Source organism: Physeter macrocephalus, unplaced genomic scaffold (assembly GCF_002837175.3).
Source record: "Physeter macrocephalus isolate SW-GA unplaced genomic scaffold, ASM283717v5 random_1311, whole genome shotgun sequence".
Lineage (NCBI taxonomy): Eukaryota > Metazoa > Chordata > Mammalia > Artiodactyla > Physeteridae > Physeter > Physeter macrocephalus.
The window spans coordinates 1-18,054 of NW_021146220.1; the positions used below are offsets into that span (position 1 = coordinate 1).

The window sequence follows — 18,054 nt, forward strand, 5'->3', positions numbered from 1 at the left end:
CTGCCTGCCGATGCAGGGGACATGAGTTCGTGCCCCGGTCTGGGAGGATCCCACATGCCGCGGAGCGGCTGGGCCCGTGAGCCGTGGCCGCTGAGCCTGAGCGTCCAGAGCCTGCGCTCCGCAATGGGAGAGGCCACAACAGTGGGAGGCCCGCGTACCGCAAAAAAATAAAAAAAATAAAAATAATGCCAGAGCCCAGGCCTGGGTCCCAGAAACAGGGGGCATGGGTGCGAGCAGGAGAAGGCAGGAAAACCATAGCGACCACAAGGGAAGGTGCGCAGGCTGGTGGGAGATGATACCAGGCAGAAGGAATGGGTGGAGCCGAGACCCCCAAGCAGGACCCAGGGCCGTGAGCTTGGGAAACAGGATGAGGCTGGGTGGGCAAGGGGGACAGGAAGATGGGAGCGGATGAGGACAGAGGGCAGAGGAAGACCAGTGAGCAGCTGGGATTTCATTCTGAGGCCAGGGGGAGCCTCCCAAGGAGGTTAAGCAGGGAAACGACGGGATCTGATTTCCATTCACAAAGGACAACTCTGCCCGCAGGAGGGTTTGCAGGATGGCCGGGGGCAGATGGAGGCTGGGAGGTGCCACCTGTGTGACCCGAGGGGGAGGGAGTGAGGGCATGGAGCAGTGGCCAGACTTGGGGTGGATCTTTTCAACATGAACTGGATTTGCTGATGTCGGGGCTGAAGGAGACAGAGAACCCAGGGGTGCCCTGTGAGCAGTCGAGCAGGCTGGGTGAACCACTGCAGCCGAGGGACCTGAGGCTGACCCGACTTTCAGGGAAGTTCACTGCTCGATTCAGCAGTGAGGCTGCAGGGTTCCCGGCCCCCCAGTCTAGACGCACACAAGCGAGAAGACACACAACATGGCCTTCCCCACATCGACCGGGGCCTCCTGGCAACCAACATTGCTCCCGTGCCCTTTCCACCAGGCTTTTCTCACAACTGCTTTGGAAACCAAATGTGTGGCCCAACTCTGTGTGCGTGTCTGTGTATATCTGCACGACACACCATTCCCATAAAACAGGGGTTGGAAATTCAAATGCCCACAGTGGCCAGACAAGTCATATAAGGGGACTGGGGGGCAATGCAGAAGGGTGGGGACCGTGGCAGTGAATGGGCTGCCCAGGCTCCACCTAAAGGGTGCTGTGTTCTCAGCTGCAGCCCATTACTAACTAAGTGGGCACAGGTGTACGCTATCCGTAGATCTGCCAATTTTTCAAAAGAAGCCAGAAGTTCATATTTTTAGGTGAAACAGATAGTTTTTAAATTTGGGCTTCAATTTAAAAAACAGTATCAGTGGTGTATCAGGTAGTTAGCATCTGGGCCACTGGCTGCTGGTTTGCAACTCTACTGGGAACAGTTGGTGGTGGATTCCAATCGGAGAGCTGCCCCTCATCGGCCGACCCAAACTCAAGTTGTGGCACCTGCACGATCCCGTATCTAGGGCGTTCCAGCCCGCGGCAGAGGACGGGGTCCCAGAGCACTCCCGAGGCATTTTGGTCTCCCCATAGTTTATGAGACCCCGCTTGGGGTGTCTGGGTGAGCACATACCCACTTTGAGCTCCTTTCCGAAGACGGTGCGCTCCCCCAGCGCCGAGCAGTTCCAGCGGCCATTGCGGAACTGAAACTGACACTCGTCCAGGCCCATTTGCGAGCCTTCTCCTATGACGATGATGGCGTCGGGCCGGCTCTGGCAGATCGCCCGCTGTCTGGGAGCCAGGCCTGGGATCTTGTTACAGATGATGCTCGCGCCCAGAGCTACCACCGAGGAGAAGCCACTGGAGCAGGGGACACAGAGAGACGGAGCGTTAGGTCAGCAAGGTGGGGGGCACACCTACAGGCCCTCCCTAGGCGTCCAGCCCTGCCCTCCCCCTGCTACCGCTCCCAGCACGGGTCTCTCAACTGTTTTGATACTGCACCCCCAGCCCGTGTTCACTCATTTGTAATTCCCATCGGTACTTGTACCATGTGTATATTCAACGTTAGTGAGGCTTAGTTTCTTTTTTAGACACAAAGAAAGATGATGCGTGTCACAAACATACTGTCAAACGAACTAAGCCAGTTGCCTTTGCATCTATGGGAGAATTCAATTGAGAGGAAGTTTAAAATCATGCAAAATGCAACTGCACTGTTTAGGGGTCATCTTTGTGTGGTAAAACTGCAAAGGTAACCGCCAAGTTTCACGTAGCGTTTGCCTCTGAAAGGGGGATGGGTGCACAGATGTTAATTAAAGAAAAAAACTGTTCAGACATGTTATGTATGTACAACATAACGTATGTATGTATACGTTTTATTTTAAAAAAATCTTTAAAAAGCAGCTGTGAATAAAAGTTGTAGTATTTCCTTCCTGCATGCCAGTGGAATATGTGTATCCCACTCCAGGCATAACTGGCCTAGAGGACACTTATGACTATCGCAGCGAGGTTCCTGTCTTCCCAACTCATTCACAGGTCCATACTAGGCACCTATCAGGGCACCAGGCTCCCAGGCACCATGCTGGGAGACAGGCAAGGCCCTGCCTTCAAGGGGCTATGGAGGGAAACCATGCAAATGTCTCAAATGAACACAACATTCAGTGACATGCACTACAAAGAAAATAAACGAAGATGCCGTGATAACAAGTACGTGGTGGGTCTGGGAGGCGAGGAAGAGGGGCCGCTTTAGTATGAGTGGTCAAGGAGGTGGTGAGGAGGTAACAGTGCAGCAGAGACCTGAATGGTCAGCAACCAGCCATTGGAAGGTCTGGGGAAGAGTATTCTGGGCAGAGAGAACAGAAGACGCAAAGTCCTGGGAAGGGAACAAGCTTGGGATCACCAAGGAACAGAAAGAACCCACAGAACCCAATGCAGAACAAGGGCTCTGTGTGGGGCGGGGGGGCTTCTGGGGAGAGGAGACGGCTCAGGACTGATCTTTCTCGGTACATCAAGAAGCACGGAAGAGCTGGAAGCAGGTTACTGACAGGATCCCATGCCTCCAGCCCCAGGGGGGAGAGGACTGCAGGGCTCCAGAGCAAGAGCAGGGAGAGTGGGCAGGCCAGAGGTGGCTTGGCCTTGGTGGCCGTAGTGGGGGTGGCTGCAGATGGAGGTGACCCGGCTCGCTGATGGATGAGTTGCAGCCGACGGGAGGGCTGGGGAAGGGTACAAGGGAAAGAGAGGCGTCAGTGTGACTCGTGGGTATCTGGCCTGAGGGTGGGCCCATTTCCTAATATCAAGATAACCCCAAAGAGGCTCCAATGGTAGCCCTGACAATGCAGCTAGCCCTCTCTTTACACAAAGATGGCCCACTTGTCTGGAGCTTCCTTTTGTATAATCCTTTAAAGGTCATCAAGCATCCTTTGAAAGAGAAGACCTCACTCTGGTTATAATAATGAGCTCCCATTTACACGGGCCATGGTCAGACGCTGGGCTAAGTGCCTCGTCTTTCCAGCCCAGGCTCAGCTGTGGCAAGTTGTTCTGGAATTGGGATTTCTCAAGGCGAGGGTCCCCTGACCAACAGCACAAGAGCTGAGGTGACCCCACTCCTCTCGAAGCACATAACTGCCGCTCCTGTCACACACCAGCCCTCTTCCTGCCTCGGGCCCTCGATCCTTGCTGGTCCCTCTCCCTGGAAGCTCTCTCACCCCCTGACCTTCACACGGTTGGCTTCTTGCCATCCTCCAAGTGACCTCAAGGGTCACCTCCCTGACCACCCCACCTAAGGGAACCTGCCTCTCCACCCCATCCCTCCTAACTTTCCATCACAATCTCTGTTTTGTTTACTTAATACTCTTGATTACTTATGATCTTCTGAAATGTTTTAATGTATGTGTTTGTTTTTAACCTGTGTGCTTGCTTGTTTATCACCTGTCTTTCTCATTAGACCATCAGCTCCTTGAGGACAGGGAGGCTGTCTGCTGGCTCGCTAAATGGATTGTGGAGCTTCAAAAATGTCACTCAGGGTGAGTGCCTATTACACAGCAGGTGCCCCTAGTTATGGCCTGAATGCCTCCGGGAACTTCTACAGCATCCCTATTATAGGCAAAGGCAGTATGGCAGGTGCTACCACTAACTCTAGACCACTCGGCCTTTCTAAACAGCCCTACTGGGCAGCAATCACCATCTCCATTTCACATATCCACTTTGTGTAGCTGAGAACCAAGGCTCACCGCGGTTGAAGCCTGGAGGCTAGCAGGTGATGGATCTCAAACAGGACCCTACCAAGAGCTCTAGGTCATTCGTCTCAGCCACTCAAAGAGAGTCTAACACGGAGCTAGGATATTGTAAATGTTTCAGGAAGACGCAGCACAGAAAGAGGAGGTCAAGTGGAGACGTTCTGGCCACAAGTCAGGAGGAACTTCTCGACACCTAGTTGACCACCAGGAAATCCCTACACCCGCAGAGAGTGAAACTATATATTGGGGTAAAAAATGCACAGGCACCGTAGTCTCGCAGCTAAGAGCTCAGGTCTAGGGTGCCATCTAAGCTTCCTTCACCTAGTAGCTGTGTGACCTTGGGCAAGTTACATCCCCTCTCTGTACTTCAGTTTTCCCATCGCTAAAATGAGGATATTAACTGGACCTCACCTCATAGGGCTGCTGAAAAATTAAATGTGTCAAAACATGGGAAGTGCTCCGAAGGTGTCAGGCACACAGTGAGTACTCAATAAATGAGCTGCTGTGGTAATTATTATTATTGTATCTGATTGTTACAAAAAGACTAGTGCTTGAGTCACTTGAACTATCCAAATAAAATAAGAATACCACAGGCGCCCTGCCATCCATCCGAGGAACCGAAAGGCCTCCCATGCCCATTTTACAGACGGATAACCCGAGGTACAGAGAGCAGCAGCAGGGCCTGGCCCCAAACCACCCTGCAACTCCTCCCGACCTGGCCCTCTCCCCACCCCAAAGGGCGGCAGCGGGGCGGAAGGCCGGCGCCCTCCCTCCGGGCAGCTGGGCCCCTGCGGGGACTATGAGGTCTCGGCGCCGCCGGCGGGAGGTCGGGCGGGCGGGGCGGCCAGGGGAGGTTATTTTCTGTTGTTTTCCCTTTCTCTCTCCCCTCCCGGGTCCCTCCGCCCCGTTTCTAATTAAAAAGGAGATAAAGCCGCACGCGGCCAGCGCCAATCAGCCCGACCGGCTTCCTGGATGCTGGATGCGCGCGGGACGGCGGGGGCGCGGGCCAAGAGGAAGATTAAAGCAGGGGGAAAAAAAAAAAAGAAAAGCCACCCAGATGCGGGCGAATCAATAACACTTAAAACACACCGGCAGGCAGGCAGCGCGCGAGCCTCGCAGCCGCCTCTCCGCCCGCGGTCGCGTCTCGGCCCGCGGTCAGGGCTGGCAGCCGCTAGGTCCGCTCTGTGCGCACCTGCTGGCCGCCACGACCGGGCAACTTGAGAAATCCCCACGCCAGAGCCGCGGGGTGGGGAAGCGGGGGAGTGGTAGTGACAAAACACAAAGGATCCACCACACACACACACCATCGCCGCAGCCCCTGCAGTCCGACCTCTCCCCGAGCGGAGCTGGGGGAGCAGGGTGCGTGAAACCTGCCAAGGTGGCCCTTGAGCGTCAGAACCTCTACCCATCCCTAAAGCCCCCGCCCCCACCTCCTGTGCTTCACGCGCATTATCTCCGAAGTACAAAGGGTGACTGGCCGCGCAAATGCAGCTCCAAGACGCGTCCCGAGCCGCCCCCTCCCACCTTCCAGCCAGCGCGCCGCCCCGGCCCCACCTCCTAGAAAGGCTGGCGTGAGGCAGGGAGGGCTGCTCCGCGGGCGAGCCGGCCGCCCCGGGTGCCCAGTTTTAGGGGGCGGGGTGTCCCGCCTCTCTCTGGCGCTGGCTCTGCGAGCTTGTCTCCCTGGGTGTCTCGGGCCATCTCTAGTTCTACCTTTGTGTGCGTCTGTTAGGGTGGTTGGCGCTGTCCCCTTCGCCTGGGATGGGGCTCCGGGAGTCTGAGGGTCCTTGGAAACCGGCTGGTGCCAAGGCCCTGAGGAGCGGTTAGTGTTTTTGCCAGCGAACGTCCCTCCCTCCGGGTACCTGTTCCCTGTTCACGGACCGGCCCCGCCTGCCGCCCGGGGACTGCCCTGTGCTAGGAGCGGCTGTGCCCGCGCCTCTGTGTACAGAGTTCCTTTCGGGCTCTAGGGGCTGAGCTGCCTGCGAGCGGCTGTGGTCCTGGCTGGGTGTTCCCGCTGGACCTGCTGTTCCCATGCCCTGGTCTGAAGGGTCCTTGGGAGACGCTGACCTTTGAGCGGCTAGCCCTCTTCAGAGTCCCCCAAGCTGGAGCGTCCCTACTGGCTGTCCTTGGTTTGGGGGGCTTCCAGCCTCAGGCGTTCTCAGGACGGCCGGTCCCCCTGCCCGTGTCTCTGGAGCTGTGCGCGCCCCTGGGGCTCCCGCCCGAGGGGGCCTTTGTGCGCCCACTGCTCCCGCACCGCGCCCACCCGGCCTCTCTGAGGAGCCAAGGAAGTTGGCGGCCGGCGGCGGCTCGCGGGCGGCGCAACCCCTCCCCAAGCCACGCCAACTTTGCCGGGACGCGCGTGCAGGAGGTGCGAGCGGCCCTTACCCGATCCGGAGGTAGACCATGCCCAGGCTGAGAAAGAGGTGGCCCAGGCAGCGCCGCGCTTTCCGATTCATAGTCCCCGCTGGCCGCCGGGGCCGCGGGCCGGGCTGTGCTGATCCCGCGGGCCGGCCCTGGCGGGACAATCAACATAGCCCGCCCGGGAGGCGCGGGCCGAGGCTTCACGGGGCCGTCTGTCGTGCGCCCGTCCGCGCGCTCGGCGCCTGAGCCTCGCCGGGAGCGCGGGAGCCACGGAGCGGGAGGAGGGAGGGAGGAGCGAGCGCGGCACGGGGCGACGCCGGGCTGCGCGCGAGCGGCCGGTGCAAGTGTGCGAGGCGCGGAGAGTGCGGGGGCGCTGCAGCCGCCCGCCCCCGCCCCCGCCCCCGCCCCTGCCCCTCCCTCCCTCCTTTCTCCCGCCCCTCCCCCACCCTCCTCCCCGGAGCGCCCGCCCCGCGCCCCCGCGCCCGCGGGACAGGGCCGCCTGCCCCAAGGGCGCTCGCGCTTGCCCCACGCGCTCCCGCGGCGCCCCCTCCCGGCTCCGGGGCGCCGAGCTGGGTCCGGGGCAGTGGGAGTCCGGAGGGGCTCCACCCGACGCTAACTCGTAAATTGCGGGGCGAGCGGACGCGCAGGGACTGCCCTCGGGTTGGCGGGAATCGGGGCTCAGCTGAGAACCCTCTCGCCCTGGCCTGCCTCCCCGTCCCCGCGGCCCGGCCGAGCGCTCGGAACTGTGGGGTGTTAGGGCGCACCCAGGTTCCTCCCTCCCCTTGGCTTCCAGCCCAGCTTCAGGGTAGGGCGCCCCCTTACGCAGGGCTACTGGCGGAGCGGGGACGACTGGCTCAGAGTATTCCTCCCCGCCCCCGTCTATTCGAGGCGGGGAGGCAGGTGGGTGCCCAGGTGAGACAGACTCGGCTGGAGTCCCGCTCCTAGAGGAAAGTCGGAGTCGGGCTGAGGCCTGGATGCCCCGCACACAACCCAGACGTGGGGCGCCCGAGTAGCCGTAAGGCTCCTGGCGCAGCCGGCTGCTCAGCGCGCTCTCGCGGCGACACCTGGCGGGCGCGATGGGCGGTGCAGCTCCGCCTCGCTCCCGGGGACAGCGTCCAGGCCGACCAGAGGTCCTGATCCTTTCCTGTGATATACACCCCAGTCCAGTGAGCTAGGGGGCGGTTGGACTCAAGTTTCAGCTGAAGAAATCGAGGCTCAGGGGCGCAAAGGTGTTTTCCCACAGTCACCATCTGGTGAATGGCAACGCCAGATTGGAAACAAGGCGTGCCTGACTCTAGTTAACAACCCCCTCCCCAGGGCTATTACTTCTGAATTGCTTTTCTAAATAACACACACCTGGGGACTTCCCTGGTGGTCCAGTGGTTAGGACTCCGCGCTTCCACTGCTGGAGGCTCGGGTTCGATCCCTGGTTGAGGGAACTAAAATCCCTCAGTCTGGGGAACTAAGATCCTACAACCGCATGGCACAGCCGGAAAAGAAAAAAAAGAAAATCATACACGTTCCCTGAAAACCATTATTCTTGCCTTCATTCCCATTCCACAGATATCTGTGCCAGGCACCAGGGTGGGCACCGTGGATACTATGAGGAACAAGGACAACGTCCTGCTCTGGGAGCTGGTGGAAGAGGCAGACCAGAAGTAAACAAATGTATCAGTTGAGACGTCACAGGGGCAAGTGCAGACAATAAAGCAGAGGGATGGGAGAGGCACTACTGGGGCTGAAGGGTTGATTTTAGACGTGAGGAGGTGGCCTGAAGGACCTGGCAGCCAAGGGCCCAGCAGCGCAGGACGGAGGAGGCAGTGCAAAGGCTCAGAGGTGGGCGGGGCCCCAGGAGGGCCAGGGGCTGCTCCAGAAAGAGAAGGAAGGGCAGCGGGAGGAGATGGGGGCATGCGGATCCCACAGAGTTGTGTGGGCACGTGCGGAGCTCAGCTTTCAGCACAGAGTTTGGTGGGGAGACATTGGAGGGATCAAAGAAAGGGGGGCTCATGTGACTTGTGTGTTCAAAGGCTGCCCTGTGGAGAGTCCACGGGGGGCATGGAGAGGGCTGGGCAAAGTGGGACAGAGCAGAGAGGAGGCTGCCCTGTGGTCCAGGTACCAGACATGGGTGGCTTCACTTTGTGTGGCCCCTCAGTGAGAGGCGGGTCCTCCGGGTCTCCCTGCTTGAGTCTGGGCAGGCCGGTGAGGGCTTGGCCCAGTAAGGTGACAGAGTGACACCACAACGCCCCCTCTGTCTTGTTGCCTGGAACACTGCTCTGCAGCCCTAAGCCACCAGGGGAAGAATCTGCAGGCTGCCATGTTGTGAGGAAGCCCAGGCACATGCAGAGGCCCTGGGGGGCGTTCCAGTTCACCATCCCTGTTGAGGTTCGCCTTGGAATTACCCCAGCCCAGGCGCCACACGTGTGGGTGAAGGAGCCTCTAGAAGAGCCCAGCCACCAGCCATCGTGTCTGCCCATCTTCCCGGCCGAGGCACTGTGAACAGTGGCTTCTGTGGTCATCCCAGTGCACCCTGCCCAAGCTCCGAGCCCCATAACCTGGGAGTATTTTCTACCACTGTGTCTTGGGGTCCCTTGTTGCGTAGCAATTGTAACTGGAACAACTAGGGTGGACATGGGGTGCAGACAGGAGGGAGGAGGCTGGCACAAGAGCAGCTCTGATGGGACTTGGAAGGAGTCAGTGGGGAGGGAGACAGGGAGAGAGAGAGAAGGGAGGAAGCAGCAATGTACCCCGTGCTGGCTGGGGTGCCTGCGTGGAGAGAGGCGGCAGTGAGTGACTGGGGCGGGGACGGAGCCACCCAGGATTTGGAGAAAAAGTCACAGGTCTGTCCTGGCCATCTTCTTCCTCCTGTCTTTCTCCCAGCCCTGAGCAGTCTGCCTCCAGAACATCACTCACGTGTGCTCTTTCTTTGCTACATGCGCTGTCATTCTTAGACCAAAGATGCGCTCGTGTCACGAATGTTAGGGGATGTTCACGACCAGGACGTTGGAGCAGGTGCTGGAGACATAACAGTGGATCAAATAAATTCAGCGTCCGCCCTCCAGAAGCAACTAGTTTGAGGACCAATTTAATGATCAGTCACATAGGTAGCACGTGCTACGTGCCAGCTGCTGTCATTAAGAGCATCAGTGTATTAACTCCTTTAGTCCTCTAACAATACTATGAGATAGGTTTTAGTCTTCTAGCTAATACAATGATTGTCAGAATTATCATCGTTTTACAGTATGGGAAAAATGAATCATGGAAGGATTGACTATACTCCCAAACTCCCATAGCCAGTACATGGCACAGCCGGGATTTGAACCTAGAGAGTTTTCAGCTTTAGCGTCTGCTCTTAGCCCCTCAATTATGCCACCCACCTCCTGGAGAAGAGAGACCTGGGCCATTGCAATAGAAACGGTATCGGGCCTCAAGATGGGGGACACACAGAGAACTGTGGGAACACAGAGAAAGGGGCTCCAAATCCAGCATGGGGCGTCAGGGAAGGCTTCCTGGAGGAGGTATACCTAAACTGGGATCCAGAAGAAATGTGTTGGTGTGAACCAGGTAGAGTTTTTGAAGCCAGGGGAAGCAGGCCTGGAGAATGGAGGAACGGGGTGGGGGAGGGTTGCAGAGATGAGGCCCAAGAGAGGGTCTGGGGATACATTCAGAGCGTATTCATAAGTTTGGGCCTTCTCGGAAAGGGACGCAGGCGGGTGACAGCATCTGATTTGTGTTTCAGAAGGCTCGTGGCAGCTGTTATGGGACCAGTAGAAGAGAGCAGAAGTGAGGCAGAAGTTCTTAACAGTTATCCAGGGAGAAAAGGCCCAGCCCGGACAAGAGTCAAGGAGAGACGTGGGTGGACCGGAGGTGGTCTGAAGGCAGGGTAGACAGGGTGAGGAAGCCCCAGGACAGGATCCTGTCCTGCGAGACAGTGTGGCTGATGAGGACAGCCCAGGAGAAGCTGGTCTCAGGCCCATGAACTTGGTTTTGGAGGTGCCCAGTTGGGTGTGTCTGTGGGTCACAGAAGGGACAGGTGGACGTGTGTGCCGGGCACGCAGGAGGGAGGGTTCCCGGGGTGTCCACAGCTAGAAGTGGGCAGTTGTCAAGCCCAGGCGGGGATGGGGTGCTGTGCGGGAGCCACGGGGGCTGAGCGTGGTGTAAAGAGCAAGCTGGGGGCAGGAGCTTCAGGAACCGGCTGGGAGCCACTGAGAGAGCCAGAGGAGGAGCAAGGAGCCTGCAGGGTCAGACCCTGCAGGGGAGGCAAGGAATGAGAAGGGGCCACACTCAGCTCCCCAGCGTTCAAACGTCCTCTCTACAGCTGCTTTCCCTTTCAGCCACACCTCGCGGGCCTGGGGCAGGGCTTGGGGCTGGGGGCTTTGGTGCCCCCTGCTGGACGCAGAGAGCGGCTGCTTGGATCCCAAGGCTGGCATTAGCAGGTATTAACACACTGGGTCGGCTGCTTGCCAGACACTGCTCTAAGTGTGGGCTCTAAGCTGGGTCCACGTTTATCTCTGTGACCTTGGGAGAGCTCCTTACATGTCTCCTTGCCTCGTCTGTAAACTGGGGGTGGTAACAGATGCTACCTCCGAGGGTGGTTGTGAGGTTTGAGATGCTAAGGTAAAGTGCTTAGAAGGCTGCCTGGAGCACGGTGAGGGCCGTGGATGCATTTGGGACATTAAATTAATGAGGAGGCCACAGCCACCCCTTGGTGACACCACCGATCAGGAAAGGACATAGTGTTTAAGACAGTCTCTGCCTTCATTTGGGCTTATAGGAAAATGTCAGCAACCCAAATCAGAGGGGAGGCTTGCATCGCTGCAGTATTTGGGGCAGCTGGGAGCAGGGGGGAGTACATGGAGATTCCTGAGAGCCAGGCCCCCAGCGACCTGCTGCCTGGGGCAGCCTGTCGTGAAAGTGCGGGCCTTTCCAGCGTGAAGGAACACAGGGCCGTGGGGTGTGGGGCAGAGCTCTCGTGTGGGAGCCAAGAGAGTGACGTTCTCCTTTGTCACTACTCTGCATGGCTTCAAGGGAGTCGCTACATGTCACCTCCTCAGGGCCACCTGCCCAGGCCACTCAACCTCAAGTGGCCTCCTCACCAGCCTCCTTCTATCCCTTTTCCCGTCCTGCTCCTTCACAGCACTGGCTGCTGCAGGGGCCCTGCCTTCCGTTCTGGGCCCCTTGTTTCTTCCTTGTCCATGTCACCTGTATGTGAGCGGGGAGGGCAGTGACAGTCCCACGTGGGTGTTCCGAGCAAGCGAGCCTCCGTTAGTTTGTGGCTGCCCGGCACCTGGCTCCCTTGGGACTGACACAGCAGTCTCCGCTGGGGGAGCCCCCGCTGGGGGTCAGACCGGTGGGTGTGGTGCAGCCCCTCCCATGGAAGCTCTTCCTCCCTCTTCTCCTGTCTCAGGGCTGTGGATTCCCCCCCAGGTCCTCTCTCCCAGGACAGGAGCACAGGGGACGAGAAGGGGGCCTGCAGGCCACACTCCCACAGCTGGGACCAGCAGCAACAGAGACGGGCCATCTGGTACGATAAGGAGCCGCCCCTCCCTCAGAGCTAGGCCAGCACCATTTACTGAGCCCCTGCTATGTGCCAGGCCCGCCAGTGGACCCTTTCTGTGTCTTTGCCCCCAGGAAATACTCTTCTCCCAGATAGTTTTATCCGTGGTCACTCCATCCACCTAGTCCCTGAGCATCCATCCTGCCCCTCACGGCACTTTCTAGACACCTCTTACCCTGGCTTTATTTCTCTTCCTAGCATTCATTGTCACCACCCCCAACTTTACATGGTATGTTTATTTGTTGACTTATTTTTGTCTGTTGTCCCCTGCACTACTGGCCCCGTGAGGTAGGCATATTTGTCACTTCACTGCTGCATTTCCCAGAACGATGGCTGGCACGTGGTCAGACCTCAGTGGATGATCACTGGAAAATTAGTAATTGAGAGGATCTCATTTACTCCTTATAACACCCTCATTTTCCAGGAGAGAAAACTGAGCCGCTGAGTGGCTAAGTCCCTTGCCCAGCACCTAGCTGAGTGCCCGGCACACAGTCAGTGCTTAATAGTTAACTGTCAATTCCCTTTCTGTCTCCCCCTCCCCACCTTCCCACCCCTACCAGGAATGGGGGCCTCCACGCTGTTTTCATCCACATCCCAGCCCTCCCACTCTCCAGTGAGTGATTCAGCGCTGAACACAGGGGGCCAGGACGGTAGGGAAGAAGCATCCTGACCGGGCGGAGTTGGAACGTGGGCATCAGGCCTGGAAAAGCAGCGCCTCACTCCTGCTGCCCAAGTCCTGTTGACTGCCCACCTAGGCAGAAAACCCAGAAGGCTTGTTTGCAGATTTGGGACAGAGATCGTGGAGCACAAAGGATGCAAGAGACTGTCCATTCCATACTTGAGGAGACTGAATACTGAAGCCGCTACAGGAGGCTCCGAAGACACATGGCCAGCTAGCTTGAGGCAGGGTCAGATGTGAAACGCTGCTGAGGGCGTTGGGGCAGCAGGCCCAGCCTTGAGTCCTGGCTCAGCCACTTGCTGTGTGACCTTAGGAAAGTGATTAACCTCCCTCAGCCTCAGCTTCCTCCTCCGTAAACTGGGATGATGATAATAAGGCTACCTCATGAATTACAGGCAGTCATATGTGTGAAGCATTTAGCGGAGTGTCTGTTACATGCCATGCATGCGACATATGATAGCTACTTGATGATGATAATGTTGATAACAATGCAGGTGAAGAAGATGATGATAATTTTGGTGATAACATGTATATTGGAATCCAGCCCTTAAGGACCTTCAGGAATCTTAAAGGTCATCTAAGTCAGTGTTTCTCAAACTTCCGTGGCATCAGAATAACTTAGTTACAAAAATAAAAGGATGCCCAGGTCCCCCTCCTGGACTTCCTGGAGGAGGTTGTCACCTCTCTGGTTATAACCAGCTCCCCAGGTGCCGGCCACGTCTGGGGAGCTAGGCCTTTGGGGAACCCTGCTGCGCCCAGTCCCCCCTCAGTGCCATCCATACTGAGTGGTGGCCGCTGCGCTCAGACCTCTCTCAGGGAGCGCAGCTTACTTCACTTCAGGTGAGCCCCTGGCATTCGAGGACAGCAGTGACAGGTTCACGGTTCTTCGTCAGACGAACGGGAAAGCAGCTGATGGGGGTCAAAGGGCTCAGGGAAGGGAAGAGCGGGTCCCCACCTTCTCTGGGCCTTGATTTCTCCAGCTCAGACATGGGGCCAGGCGTGGCTGCCCTAAGTCTGCATCTCCCCAAAAGGGACTTCTGCAGACCCTTAGTTTTCCAGACACAGGCTCAAGGCTCCAAGAGTGAGAATTTTAAAACTGTCGTTTCAATTCAATGTGAATCTAACACCCACGTATCTTGGACTATCGGAAAGACAGCTTGCTGACTGAGGGCCACCCTCCGCTGAGTTCCCTGCTTGAGTTTGTCTCTGTGTTGATTGTAGTTGTCTATATTTAATCTGGAACTTGCTGATTTTAGAAGAGCCTATACTTAGTTTTATGATAGTGTATATTAAACAATGGAATACAGGCAGACTTCTGAGTTACTGTGGGTTCGGTTCCAGACCACTGAAAATCCAGACAGTAACGCAAATATCGCAATAAAGCTAGTCACAAGAATTTTTTGGTTTCCCAGTGCATACAAAAGCTACGTTTACACTATACTATAGTCTGTTAAGCATACAATAGCATTATGTCTAAAAAAAGTACACACCTTAATTTAAAAATACCTTACTGCTGAAAAATGCTAACCATCAACCGAGACTTCGGTGAGTCATGATCTTTTTGCAACCATAACACCGATGATCACGCACCGGAGATTACCTTAACAAATATAATAATAAAGTTGAAATATTTCGAGAATTACCAAAATGTAGCACAGAGACACAAAGTGAGCAAATGTTGCTGGAAAATGGGCGCTGACAGATTTGCTCAACGCGTGGTTGCCACAGACCTTCAATTTGTAAAAACAAAACAGAAACAATATCTGCGAAGCATGATAAGACGAGGTATGCCTGTAATAAAAATTGGTCAAATCACCATTTGGTGCAGGGGAGGAGCACACAGATAGCTTTCTCCAATTCGAGAATCACTGTCCCTGTTGGTTTCCAAGGACCGTCCTGGTTTGTGAGCCCGTAGGTGGGCCATCACATGAGATTTTCCACTGAACTTGGGGTTAGAGTCATTACAAGGCCATTTTACACTAACCATAGTGTGGGTGGGGGAATGGGGAGCTTGGAGTTCAGTGGCATCAGAATCCCCTTTGCCCCCTCTGGACTCCACCCTTCCCATTTGGACGTCAAGGGGTTTGGACAAGTCTAGTGCCTCTTCTAGAAGCAAGCATAAGACTCGAGGCCTGGTTTGCCATGAGGCGTCTAGAGCCTGTGGTTTTATTTGTGAGACTTCACATCCAGGAACGGGAGGGCAGGAGCTCCGTGCTTTGGGAGGGGCTGGCGGCAACAGATAGGCAGACTCCCACTTCACATCCCATCTCTGCCCACGTGACCTTGAACGAGTGACTTATCCCCAAGTCTCTGGTTTTTTTCCTCATCTCGAACATGGAGGTGCTCACTCTCATGGCATAAGGTCACCGAGAAGCCTCTTCTGGAAAGCACCTGGAACTATTCTTAGACACAGCTGAGTGCTTGAGCCACACGTGGCCTCACTGATCACTGGCGGCTGACGTGGGCTCTGGTCACCTTGGGAGGAGGGTGCTTATCACAATTCCACCCCCAAGGTCTTCCTCAGGATAATCTGTCCCTGGTGATTCATCTCGTGGGCTGGGCCCTTCCTCTCAGGCCTGAAATATCTCCCTCCCTCCACCGTTCCTGGGTCAGGCCTGTGACCCCCACCACATGACTTCCTCCGGGGACTGGCCCTGGGCCCCTGCCCGCCTGCCAGCCCTCCAGTCCCTCGCTAGGGACCCATTCTGGGCCTGACATATCAGGCAGGGCTCAGCTGGGGAGGAGGAAACCCACAGCCTGTTGTGCTGGGGAAAAAGTGCATCCCCACGTCCGGCCCCGACCTGGGCCCAGCCACACCTCTGCCTTCAGCGGGCTGGGCTTCCGCTGCACATCCTGGCCTGGCCCGGCCCTTTATCACCCGGCTGCCACGTGGTGCCCTGCCCCTCGGGCACACACATTCCCAGGGAGGTTTCTGGGCTGGCTGGGGCAGAGGAGTTGGCCAATGTACCCCCAACTTTATGGAAGCGATCTTCTTCTGCAGCCAAGGACAGCTCTTTAGAGAAGGTAAAGAGATGTGGACACACATCCCAGTTCCACCATGAACTTGCTGTGTGACTTTGGGCAAGTGAGTCCACCTCTCTGGATCTTAGTTTCCCCAATTTTAAACAGAGAGAAAAATACCATCTCCAGTTGTTGTGAGGGCTAAATAAGGTAATACAAGTACACTGATGCCCAGGCTCTACCCCTCCAACCAATTAAGTCAGCATTTCTAAGGGGCAGGTCCCAGGCACTGGGCACAGCAAGGAATAGAAAAATTGTAAAGAGCCGAAGTTTTCAAGTAAACCAACATGGGTTTGAATTCTGACTCTTATATAATTACGAAGCCTTGAATAGACCGTTAGCTTCTCAGACACTCCGTTTACTTGTCCATAAGATGGAGAAAATAGTACTTACTTCCCAGTGCTGTTGGGAGAATTAAAGGGAGAAATCACTCTCAGGTGCTCGGCACATAGCACCCAAGTGACCCGTGTGAGGACAGACCCTTGTCTAGTCACCACTATATACCCAACAGCTGGCTCTGTGCCTGACCCACGGCTGGCACTTCAAACAAACATCTGTGAGTGAATAAATGCAGCTGTTGTCGTTACTGTATATTAAAAAGTGATGATGAAATATCAGTTATCATGAAGATAAAGCTTCTGTCTTTTGACCTAAAAACCTACATTTCCCAGCACCCTCTGCAGGCCTCTGCTCTGGCCAATGAGACTCAGGTGCAAGTCTCTGGGCTCCTAGTCCCTGGGGTTCCCCCTTCCTGCCCGACCTCTGGCCGCCATCTTGAGAAGGAGGCCAGAATGGAAAACAAGAAGGATCTAGGAACATGGCCGAGCTGCCACAGCAGCCCATACTGCCCACCTCTGGGCTTTATTTTCTTTCCCCCCAAGTAAAAGAAACTCGTCATTGTTTTAGACCCCTGGTTGGGAATTTTTGTTTCTAGTAGAAGGAAAACAGATGCTTTGAACTTCCACAGTCCTCAGCCTCCAGATAGATGTAGGACAAGAAGATCAGCAGCCGGTGTCACTAATTCCCTCCTCAGACCCCTGGGGCTGGGTTAGGAAACCTGCCCTGCTCCAAATCTGACACCTTGGGCAGAGTTAGCCCTGTGTCCTGTCCAGACTCCTCTGGCCTCCCAGAAGGTTCAGGAAGAGAGAGTGACTGTCTCATTCCCCAGAGGCCAACCGCATACCAAAAGCTCCCATCTCCTGAGCAGTCTCTGGAGTCAGGAAAATCTAGCTCAGACTCTTGAAGCCTGCACTGGATTGACTCCTGCACTGATCTGCCATGGGCAAAGTGTCTTTGAACAAATCGCGATGTTCCCATTTGTCAACTGAGGCTACGGCCACCGAGAGATAAATCTAAACACGGAACTCAGAGAGGGAAAAGCCAAGGTAACATGGATAGAGGTGAGTAATGCTTCCAAATAAACCCAGAACTAGGACTAAACATCCCAGGGAAGGGAGGTGGCAGAGTAAATGTAGATATTGAAGACCTTGGCATTATGAAAACAATAGCCCAACGGCAGATTGTTGGGCGTGGGCACGGAAGAGAGTGTGAGGGACTTACTTTTCTCATCCTATACAGTAGGGAAAAATTGAGCCAAGAGCGAAACATGTAATTTAAGAAAATAAATGACCCCCAACCTCTTAATGTTCTTCATAATCTTGGGGGAGTCTTGTAGGAAATAACATCTGTCATGGTAACAAACAATAAGTAAAATTAGCAACTGCTTTTAGTTCACTTAAATTCTTTTTATTTTGTTAAATTCAAGTATAAATATGCTCCATATATTTTAAAATTTAGCAAATTGAGTGTGATCCCACTTTATAGAATTTCCTTTTCCTTGCTTCCTTTTACTCTCCCTCCCTTCCTTCCACACAACCTTCCTCCTTTCTTCTCTCCTCCTTGCCTCCTGTCATATACATGCCTAAAAAGATATCTGGAATGATGCTGCTAATATTAATACTGGATATTTGGGGTACTAATATTCGCAGTGATTCCCCACCCCCCATTTTTGCAGCATTTTGCTATAAAGCTTGAAAGCACTTAACAACTTTATGAAGAAAATAAAATCATTTTCCCCCAAATTAATAGCACCTATTTTTGTAAGGTTTTGTGAGCACTGAACAAGAGGGCCAGGAAAGCATCTGGCTTAGTGTGGCAAGCAGAATTCTGCGATGGCCCCAAGATCCCTGCCCTCTCACGGACATGCCCTGGACCTGCTTCTCCTACCTGGAAGGCCTTCCCTCTCCCTTTGGCAAATTTCTATTATCGTTCCAAGCTACTCCAGTGT

General features: G+C 55.4%; 1 protein-coding gene across 1 annotated transcript; it reads right to left on the reverse strand.

The window, feature by feature from the left end:
• Positions 1 to 1,429: 1,429 nt before the first annotated feature.
• On the reverse strand, positions 1,430 to 6,784 carry LOC102980626 (protein Wnt-7a; the record flags this gene model as incomplete). The annotated part of the gene is made up of 2 exons (XM_028486423.2): positions 6,538 to 6,784; positions 1,430 to 1,783 (listed from the first exon to the last, which is right to left on the reverse strand). Coding segments are annotated over exons 1-2 (425 nt in total), but the record flags the coding sequence as incomplete, so codon positions are not given.
• Between the last annotated feature and the right edge of the window lie 11,270 nt (positions 6,785 to 18,054).